Source organism: Trichomycterus rosablanca, chromosome 12 (genome assembly GCF_030014385.1).
Source record: "Trichomycterus rosablanca isolate fTriRos1 chromosome 12, fTriRos1.hap1, whole genome shotgun sequence".
Taxonomy (NCBI): domain Eukaryota; kingdom Metazoa; phylum Chordata; class Actinopteri; order Siluriformes; family Trichomycteridae; genus Trichomycterus; species Trichomycterus rosablanca.
The window spans coordinates 17,570,081-17,581,654 of record NC_085999.1 but is presented as its reverse complement, the minus strand read 5'-3'; the positions used below and the strand labels follow the sequence as shown (position 1 = coordinate 17,581,654).

At 38.9% G+C, this 11,574-nt stretch overlaps 1 protein-coding gene across 1 annotated transcript in view; it reads left to right on the top strand.

The window, feature by feature from the left end:
* The window catches only part of lrp1bb (low density lipoprotein receptor-related protein 1Bb), a 488,452-nt gene that overhangs the window by 164,473 nt on the left and 312,405 nt on the right, over nt 1–11,574 (top strand). The window contains exon 18 of the mRNA XM_063005338.1: nt 3,924–4,040. Coding sequence (XP_062861408.1) covers nt 3,924–4,040 — 117 coding nt within the window. The remainder of the gene's footprint in view (nt 1–3,923; nt 4,041–11,574) is intronic.

Genomic DNA, 11,574 nt, shown 5'->3' with positions numbered 1-11,574 from the left:
ATAAATTATCCGACTAAGACTGTTTTCGTTAGTTACAAGGTGGACAAAGACAGTTGGATATGGAAATATATATTCTGGAAATACTTTGCAAACATCCAAGATGGCCACCAAGAAGGAAAACATTTACAAAAAGTGGATTATATCTTTAATGGAACAACACACTGATATAGATTTGGTCTCAATTTGAAGAAGATAAGCTCAGATAAGCAGCGGTTATGATTTTATGCTGCTGTTTGGTTGATCTGGGTCACGGTCCTGTTGTTTACTGTGCACTTTTATTTTTCAGTGATAACAAATCATTATCAAATAGCGAACTTTTCGGAGGGTGGGGTTGATGCTCATTTATTTGAAGTACAATGGACAGCATGAATGTATTTGTGAGCTTCTGTTGGTTTGTTAATATTACGAAGTATGAACTCTGTAATTTGTCGGAATTTATTGGAACTACATTGTTTAGTGGTTTTAAGGTAACTTATAAACAAGAAAAGTAAAATTACATTGCTAAAAACTTCATATTTTAAGCTTTCAAATGATACCTTATTTACCAGCAAGGGATATGTTGATGATGTAAAGCAGTTACAAGAACTGCCATAGAGTTAACACATTATAAGTACAAATATCCTAAAAAAAACTACATAATTTATTTACCAGAGTACAAAATACATGAAAAGCATATTAAATTCATTGACTTCCAGGGCACACTAATCAGCTTAAAGACTCCTGTAGAGTACAAAAGTCAAAAAGCCCCAAACAAATTCTCACCTCAGTTACTAATGACTGATTTTCCTCTCAGCTGTGTCATAGATGCATTTATAACCTGTTGTCTCATTATCACTCCTCAACATTGAGGCCAAAGATAATCACAAGGTTTTCATAGGCAAATGCTCAAAGGAAGCAATAGACATTGCAGAATCTCAACAAGACTCTTCTTGAATGACAGTAAAGTCACTGTGGTTAAAGTATTGGACTAGGAACTGGGACACGGCTGATATTCACCACCAAGTGTCCACTGTTGGGCCCCTGAGCAAATTTGTAAATGGATTTGGATTAGGACATCCTGTAAATGCTGTAAATGTACTATTTGAAAGTGACCTTAGAAACAGTATGTGGTCATCCCTTGACTACTAGCTTGTCTGTTGGATCGAACCAACATGGACCAACCTTCGCTCCCAACGTGCATCAATGAGCCTTGGTTGCCCATGACCCTGTCGCTGGTTTACCACTGCATTTCAGAACCTTACAGATGAAAAATAACTTTATGGATGGGCTTCGTAGCACTCAGCTCAGACCCACCTGAACATCAGTCTCCATCAGTAACTAGATTAGAAGCTACCTCTTTGACAGAAGCATGTGGATGGGACATTGTCTGCATAGAAGACTTTAGATTCAGCTCATCTGAACTACACCTTGAACAAAACCATCCAATAAGAGCTACTTCTGTAAGAGGTTTTCCTTTGGTAGCTCCAAAAGTTCAGCTTCTCTCAGCTTCACCCTATCCTAGTCTTACATATTCAACATTCAAGTTTCTTATCACCTCATTCATCACTGTTTTACCTCAGCCTCAATTTTTAGACAGACTACAGTGAACAATTTGCATGACAGAAATCCTGACTGGCCTGCAAGATCTCTTCATCATGGAGCCTCTGTGAAGCTACTGCCAAAAGAAGAGCTGTAAATAATCCCACACCACCAAGCAGCCACCTGTTCCAGAAGCCACCATCAGAAATGAGTTTCTTTATCAAAATAAGCACTGCTTGTTTTGATAAACTGATATATCCACATAAGAAATAGTCCAAGACTAGCTTATAAAAAAACAGTATGACTTGTCCTTTGTTCAGTAGGGCACTTCCTTGCTCACTGTCCATTTCCAAAAATTTATTATAATATAATAATAATAATGATAATAATTATAAAAATAATAATAATAATAATTATTATTATTATTAGCAGTATTATTATTATTATTATTATTATTATTATTATTATTATTATTAGCAGTATTATTATTATTAGCAGTATTATTATTATTATTATTATTATTAGCAGTATTGTTATTATTATTATTATTGTTATTATTATTATTATTATTATTATTATTATTATTATTATTATTATTATTATTAATCTGCTGCAGAGTACCCACTCCCTGGAGTTTTATGGTGTTGAATGGATGGTGACTTTTATTTTGATGAATTGTCAAGTCAAACCAAATACCCTTCTTACATACTGCAGTAAAACTTCTTTCTGTGACATTCCTGCTCTGATAATGCTGTAAAATCAATGGAAGTGTGGGACAGGTTTGATAAATGCGCTCACATCAGCACTGTGACATGCCTGTAGTACAGCTCGATTTCTTAGCTATAACACCAGACTGGCTTCTCCTGTCAATTAAGCACTACTTTTTGCTAATTGGCTACTAATTATCATTTCCAGCCTTCAGCCTTTTAGAGTCGGGAGCATGGTAGCATAAGGGTAGCATAATTCATAACTTTAATCATTTTTTTTAAATAGAAAGAATAAATGGAAGCTACAGTACACATTGGTTGGGACTTTTCCAAACTCAGTTACCCGAGTAATGTTTTTAGCTGCTTTAGACTTCGACATCCTGGATATTTATCTAACCGATTGCTAGTGTACATAGACAAACTATCGGGAGCTTAATACTTTACTGGATTGTACTTTTAAAGCGCTGCACAGAGGTGATCACGTGTGTAGAGATGCACAATTGTTCATTTATTATAGAATCCCCAAAGGGGACGCACTCAATACGTAAACACATACATCAAACATTGTTAGCACATTACACCACAGAAAAGTCTCTTACACTACCTTAATTGCGGACACTTTTTGCATATTGCGCGTCCTATTTCATACGCTACACGCTACCTTAAATTTTGAATTTCACAGCAAGTTGTACGGTCCATGACATTATTTTCACTGCCGGGAATTAGGAAGGGACTTGATATTCTATAATATGTACAATATATAATCCTTGTTATATACATTGATCAGCCATAACATTAAAACCACTTCCTTGTTTCTACATTCACTGTCCATTTTATCAGCTCCACTTAACATATAGAAGCACTTTGTAGTCCTACAATTACTGACTGTATTTCATGTGTTTCTCTGCATGCTTTGTTAGCCCCCTTTCATGCTGTTCTTCAATGGTCAGGACCCCCACAGGACCACCACAGAGCAGGTATTATTTGGGTGGTGGATGATTCTCAGCACTGCAGTGACACTGACATGGTGGTGGTGTGTTAGTGTGTGTTGTGCTGGTATGAGTGGATCAGACACAGCAGCGCTGCTGGAGTTTTTAAATACCGTGTCCACTCACTGTCCACTCTATTAGACACTCTTACCTAGTTGTTCCACCTTGTAGATGTAAAGTCAGAAACGATTGCTCATCTATTGCTGCTGTTTGAGTTGGTCATCTTTTAGACCTTCATCAGTGGTCACAGATGCTGCACACGGGGCGCTGTTGGCTGGATATATTTTGTTGCTGGACTATTCTCAGTCCAGCAGTGACAGTGAGGAGTTTAAAAACTCCATCAGCATTGCTGTGTCTGATCCACTCATACCAGCACAACACACACTGACACACCACCACCATGTCAGTGTCACTGAAGTGCTGAGAATCATCCACCACCTAAATAATACCTGCTCTGTAGTGGTCCTGGGAGAGTCCTGACCATTGAAGAACAGGGTGAAAGTATGCAGAGAAACAGATGGACTACAGTCAGTAATTGTAGAACTACAAAGTGCTTCTATATGGTAAGTGGAGCTGATAAAATGGACAGTGAGTGTAGAAACAAGGAGGTGGTTTTAAGTTTTTTAAGTTATGGCTGATCAGTGTATAATGATATAATAATAATAATAATAAAAATAATATATAAGCTCGTTTTCCATTTCTTTTGCAGCCAAACAGTGCCAGACTGGTCAGTTTTCTTGTGGAAATGGTCGCTGTATACCCCAAGCTTGGCTCTGTGACCGCGACGATGACTGCGGTGACATGTCCGATGAGTCCACTTCTTGTGGTGAGTCACTGACCCTCTGTCTGCTACTAGCAAAACGGTAGCTGTTGCATGCGCATTACTGTTGCATGGCATTACTTAGCCGCTGAGCCTGCCTCGCTTTTTGTGACAGCAGCTGTCTCTGGGATTATCCTCCCAGAGAAGAGCCAGGTATCAGTATTCAGAACATGCTAACCAAGCACATTCTGCCAGCCACTAAGTCTCTGCCTGTAGCTGCAGAAAGGAAACAGGGACTAAACTTGAATGAATGGGCTTCTAAGCAGGTGATGGTAATACAAATCTCCAAGTGATTCTATGATCCGAGCTTACCACAACCACATCCCTGACTCTGAGAGCGGATACGAGCAAATAACCCAGGCTGTTCAGGGAAATGGTAAAAATATGTGTTTGGTGTGAATTTCCGTAATGAGTTTTTATATCCTATGAATGACAATTTCTGACTATAGGCCTCCAGAATAAAAATATTCCTAGTATGCTTTTTAGAAATATTTTAAATGACAATAGAGCTGTTGTGCTTTTATCTCCAAATAAAAATTACAAAAAGAGCTTTGGACTATCAATTGAAAGGCTAAGAGTTTGAATCCCAGCTCTTCCATGCAGCCACTGTTGGGCCCTTGAGCAAGGCCCTTAACCCTCTATGCTCCAGGGGCACCGTGCAAAGGCTGACCCTGTGCTCTGACCCCGTGCTCTGACCCCGTGCTCTCACCCCAGTTTCCAAAAAAGCTGGGTTATGTGAAGAGAGAATTATGTTGTATTGTACATGTGTATGTATACAGTATATGACAAATAATGGCATTTATCTAATTCTGGCTAAAGTAATAGCACACATACAATTGTGGCGCAGAGGTAAAATACGCTAGCATACCAGAGCTGGGATTCCAAATACATGGTCTCGAATCTCAACGTACGTTTTACTGCACCGATCAAGCCGAGCGCTGAACAGTCACACACACTTTGAGTTTAAGGGAAACGTTGAGTTTAAGGGTACAAATTTCTTGACAAAGGGTGTTGAGTTTCAAAGATTTTGAGTTTAGGGGATGTTGAGTTACAAGGTAACACTGTACTTAACCCGAATTTTCTGACCTTTATGTGAGCGACAATGTTTTATTCCATTAATATTTTATTGGCTTTTAAATCCATGTGAAGATATACTTTATTTGTCATATATACATATACAGTTGTACAGTACAATTAAATTCTTTCTTCGCATATCCCAGCTTGTTTGGAAGCTGGGGTCAGAGCACAGGGTAAGCCGTCGTACGGCGCCCCTAGAGCAGACAGGGTTAAGGGCCTTGCACAAGGACCCAACAGTGGTTGCATAGCAGAGCCTGGATTTGAACCGCCAATCTTCCGGTTGATAGCCCAAAGCTCTACCCACTAGGCTACCACTGTCCCCATATGTCTGCATATGTTCTCCAGTCTGCATTGTTAATTAATTATAGTAGTAAAAAGTGTTTGTTTGATTTAAATTCAGCTGCAGTGTGTTTTTCTAAGATGACTTGGTTAAAGATTATAGCACATTTTACAAGCAAATTAATGTAAAGTACATTTAATTTTGCGAGTTGTAAGTTTTTTCCTATAGTTTTTCTTGCAGTAGATATGCATTTTATCTGCTTATACAGCAGAATACATTATTTAAGTAATCAGCCACAAAGTGATTGTTTCTATCCTGAGACTCTAGAGTGAGCAACGTGGTGTAGTTTATTAATCTAAAGATATATTTTACCGCATTTTGATTTTAATCCCACTAGTACTATAAGTGTTTTTTCAGTCTATGCTTTAGTGTCAGGCTTTATACCTGGGGACCCTGAATTCATTTATTCTTGTTGTGAATAATGTGCTTGGTTAGATCAGAAAAATACTTTATCCGTTAAAAATTGGCCTTCAGTAAAGGCTTTGTCTGATAAATGACTCATGAGATGTGACCCCATATTACTCATATGCAGCCAAGCATATGTAGCATCAGCATAAAAAGCTTGACACTAAGCTATCTTCTGACTAAAAAAATCTGTTTTACTTTTGGTATTGGATGTCCTGCTGTATTTAAGAATAAATTAATGTAAATGACCTGCGTGTGCGTTTATTCATTTAGGGTTGTCAGGTGTTTCCTGAGTAAATCCCAGTGCAGGCGGCTCTGTGCCCTGAGTGGGTTGTTCTCATAATAACAAGCATAGGTCTTAGAAAATAAGAACTGATAGCAGTTCTTGTTTAATGGGAAAACGTTTGCAGCACCATTATGGTCAGTACTGTACTAAGTACTATACCAAAGCTTACATTTAAATAATTAAATGACTTTAATTATTCAATTAATTCACTGTCAGTCATTAATATAAGTAATTTCTGAAATACTTATGACTACATGTAGCTTTTATTAGAGTATTCCATATGTATAAAGATACACCGATCAGCTATAACATTAAAACCACCTCCTTGTTTCTACACTCACTGTCCATTTTATCAGCTCCACTTACCATATAGAATTGTAGTTCTACAATTACTGACTGTAATCCATCTGTTTCTCCGCATGCTTTGTTAGCCCCCTTTCATGCTGTACTTCAATGGTCAGGACCCCCACAGGACCACCACAGAGCAGGTATTATTTGGGTGGTGGGTCATTCTCAGCACTGCAGTGACACTGACATGGTGTTTGTGTGTTAGTGTGTGTTGTGCTTGTATGAGTGAATAAGACACAGCAATGATGCTGGAGTTTTTAAACACCTCACTGTCACTGCTGGACTGAGAATAGTCCACCAACCAAAAATATATCCAGTCAACAGCCCCCTGTGGGCAGCATCTTGTGACCAGATGTCTAATAAAGTGGACAGTGAGTGGACACGGTATTTAAAAACTCCATCAGCATTGCTGTGTCTGATCCACTCTGATACCAGCACAACACACACTAACACACCACCACCATGTCATTGTCATTGCTGTGCTGAGAATGATTCACCACCCAAATAATACCTGCTCTGTGGTGGTCCTGAAGAACAGGGTAAAAGCAGGCTAAGAAAGTATGTAAAGAAACAGATTGACTACAGTCAGTGATTGTAGAACTACAAAGTGCTTCTATATGGTAAGTGGAGCTGATAAAATGGACAGTGAGTGTAGAAACAAGGAGGTGGTTTTAATGTTATGGCTGATCAGTGTATGTGTTAATGAATTCAATTTTCAACAGGAGGGACTGTTAATGACAGGGAATCAGGTGTGGAGTACATTTACTATTTAATTAATTTTGTGTTGTTCTGTGTTTTATATCCAGTGTAGCTTTATATTTTACATTAGCTAATTCCGCTGAATTTTACACTAGCTGAGGTTATGTGGGGGTAAAAATTACAACCCAAGACATCCATTAATGTAGCCATGGTGTTAAATATCTTCTAAGGTTACAACTTAGGAGCAGGTTTAAATATTTAAAGAAATTTTATAAAAGACAGATGGTGATGGGAGAAACATTGCATTTTTGTGAAATGCTTATTAAATGTAAAATAAAAAAAAATAAAAATAATAATAAAACATAGTAACTGAACTACTACTCCCTGATGCCTAAAAAAAACAATACCAACATTCTAACATTGCTGTGTTTTAAATTATAACAGTGTACCTGGCTGAATGGCAATGAGAATATGGTCTGAATGACAGTATGTACAATAACATTGTGAACAACCTTGGACTAAATAAGACCTATAGAAATATACTATTTATGAAAAGCATTTTATAACTTCCTATTTTACTTTAACAACTTATGAAGCAGACTGATTGCTTTCACAAGTTCCATTACCACGTGGTGCAAATTGACATAAGACATGCCCAGGTACAGAAATGTGTCGGTATAGACTTACTTGCATTCCTTCCTTCCTTCCTTCCTTCCTTCCTTCCTTCCTTCCTTCCTTCCTTCCTTACTTCCTTACTTCCTTCCTTCCTTCCTTCCTTCCTTCCTTCCTCACTTTCATGCCTTCTTTCCTTCCTTGCCTTCCTTCCTTCCTTCCTTCCTTCCTTCCTTGCCTTCCTTCCTTCCTCACTTCCTTGCCTTCCTTCCTTCCTCACTTTCATGCCTTCTTTCCTTCCTTGCCTTCCTTCCTTCCTTCCTTCCTTGCCTTCCTTCCTTCCTTCCTTCCTTCTTTCCTTCCTTCTTTCCTTCCTTGCTTCTTTCCTTCCTTTCTTTCTTCCTTCCTCACTTTCATGCCTTCTTTCCTTCCTTGCCTTCCTTCCTTCCTTCCTTCCTTCCTTCCTTCTTTCCTTCCTTTCTTTCTTCCTTCCTCACTTTCATGCCTTCTTTCCTTCCTTGCCTTCCTTCCTTCCTTCCTTCCTTGCCTTCCTTCCTTCCTCACTTCCTTGCCTTCCTTCCTTCCTCACTTTCATGCCTTCTTTCCTTCCTTGCCTTCCTTCCTTCCTTCCTTCCTTCCTTCCTTGCCTTCCTTCCTTCCTTCCTTCTTTCCTTCCTTCTTTCCTTCCTTGCTTCTTTCCTTCCTTTCTTTCTTCCTTCCTCACTTTCATGCCTTCTTTCCTTCCTTGCCTTCCTTCCTTCCTTCCTTCCTTCCTTCTTTCCTTCCTTTCTTTCTTCCTTCCTCACTTTCATGCCTTCCTTCCTTCCTTGCCTTCCTTCCTTCCTTGCTTTCCTTACTTCCTTACTTACTTGCATGCCTTCCTTCCTTCAACACTTGCATGCCTTCCTTCCTTCCTTCCTTCCTTCTTTCCTTCCTTCCAACACTTGCATGCCTTCCTTCCTTCCTTCCTTCCTTCTTTCCTTCCTTCCAACACTTGCATGCCTTCCTTCCTTCCTTCCTTCCTTCTTTCCTTCCTTCCAACACTTGCATGCCTTCCTTCCTTCCTTCCTTCTTTCCTTCCTTCCAACACTTGCATGCCTTCCTTCCTTCCTTCCTTGCCTACTTACTGTACCTACTTACTTACTTACTTGCATGCCTTTCTTCTGTCCCTATGTACCTACTTGCATACCTTCCTTCATTCATTCATTCATTGCATACTCTCTTCTTTCCTTCCCTTTTCCTTTCTTTTCTTGCTTTTCTTGCTTTTTATTTACTTTTCCTAACCTTGTCTTGCCTTGCTTTCCCTTCCTTTCTTTCTTTATTCCCTTCCACTTTTACATATATGGGCTCTTTTAATCAATGATCATTACTGTGGTAAAATATGCAGGGTCAATTACAAACATGCAGTTACTAAATATTAATATTATTAATATAATATAATTAATACTTTTTGTTGTATTACCTCATATTTTCATTAGTGATTTCATTAGTTTTGATGATTTCAGATGGTGACTTTTTTCTGTTCATAAAATCTTGGCTAGCTTGAATGCATTTATGTACAGAATAATAAAAAGATATGGAAACACAAAGGTAATCTAAATAAATAACATTATTGATAAAATTGTATACACTGACAATTTAATAATCTATGTTGTTGTATGTGTATTTTTGGCCAAGTAGACATACAGTATATTCTGTTCTTATTTTATTAGTCAATAAAAGAGAGTAAAACACTAAGATGTAAAGATCCCTAGGCATACATGTATTTTACTAGGACAATGTATGTAAACTTTTTATTTTCTTCATGTGTAAGTGCAGAATGATTATGAGCACAGCTACATTTTTAACTAATGAAAAGAATAATGTGACTCCCATTTATCTTTCACACCCAGTGAGGTAAACATGCCTTTGAAGGTTCCTTTACCAAGAGATGCAAATTGCTCAGATTATGTTTGTGCCTGTTACCTATGCTGCGTCTGGAGCTGCCGGAGCACTCTCCCACACATACAGAGCCGGTGTAAGCAGTAATTAGAGCGTATGCTTGGCTTCACTTAATCATAATCAAGCTGAGTTGAAAGAAACATATTTGCGGGCATTTTTAGGTTAGTGCATAGTGGAAATCTGGTGGCATTGCGGCACTGTGGCTTAAACACCTGAATCACTGTGGCTCTGGATATTGATATTTTGTTAGAGTTCTCTAGGCGGTCATTTTTTTTTGTTAGCATTTCAGTGCTTTGAACAATTTAGGCACTGTGATAATCCAAGATCATCTTCACAAACAGTTGTTTTGACAACATTGATTTCAGATGCGGTTTGGGACTTAATAGAGTGCTGCTGTAGGTACAGACCTCTGTTCATTGCACTTGTAACCCTTGCTGCATGCGGGCACATATAGTGGTACCTTGAAACTCATGTCAGTTGGTTCTGGGAGTGGCATCAGGTTTAAAAGACGTTCAGTTTCAAGGTATTTTTCCCATAAGGATGTATGGTAAACCTGTTAATGCGTTTCATGGTCCTGTGGAAATGCATATATTTTAGGCTAATGTAAATTTAATGTAAAAGACTAACTGGGCGGCATGGTGGCTAGGTGGGTGGCACTGTCGCCTCACAGCAAGAAGGTCCTGGGTTCGATCCCCAGGTGGGCCTGTCCAGGTTCTTTTCTGTGTGGAGTTTGCATGTTCTCCCCGTGTCTGTGTGGGTTTCCTCTGGGTGCTCCGGTTTCCTCCCACAGTCCAAAAACATGCAAGTGAGGTGAATTGGAGACACTAAAAACACTAAAATCCTAACAAACAAACAAACAAACAATAAAACACTAACTCGTTAGAAAGCCAATCAAGCATTTCAAACTGAATGAATGCAAATAACAGCATTTCAGATTTTTCAGAAAGCGGTCTTTCAACCATTAGCGCCAATTCTGTAGGAGCGTTTCATTCACCCCAGTTGCAACATTTTAAGTAAGGGGCGGAACTACAGGGGGGGGGGCGGGGGGGGGGGGGGGCAGGTGCACTGGGGCCCATGGCGGGGGGGGCCTTCCACGACTTGCACTCGCCAGGTCGTTATTTTCGTTAAGTAAAATTAAAATAACTAAAACTGTGCATATACGTGTATATATATATATATATATATATATATATATATATATATATATATATATATATATATACTGTATATATATATTGATTGATGGCGCCTGCACAGAGATGAGAAAAGAGTGTGTCTCTCCGTACACAACGCTGAGCTGCACTGCACTCATCAAAGTGTAGGTGATAAGATGCATACGGCATACTGCCCACGTATCGGAGGGGGGCGTGGGTTAGCTTCGTTCTCCTCAATCAGAACAGGGATTGACATTGGTGGAGAGGAAGCATGACTCAATCGGGCAAAGGGAGAAAATGCATAAAGAAAATAACCCCAGCAAATATCGAAGTTGTTCAATATCCTCAACATGATCAAATGTAAAGGGTTTCTTTATTAATTTATGTTTATTTTTTTATGTATTTATTTATTAATTTATTTTTTACTTACTTGATACTACACCTGTAAAACAGACCCAGATCATTTGGCATACTGCCAACCAATAAAACCTTGATCATTTCTTCAGTGAAGGCCTTTTTACTTCTTTAAAGTTTAAACAGGGGTGGCTTGGTGGGTAGCACTGTTGCCTCACAGGTTTCCCAGGTGGACCGGTCTGGGTCCTTTCTGTGTGAAGTTTGCATGTTCTCCTCTTGTCTGTGTGTGTTTCCTCCGGGAGCTCTGTTTTTTTCCCCTAGTCT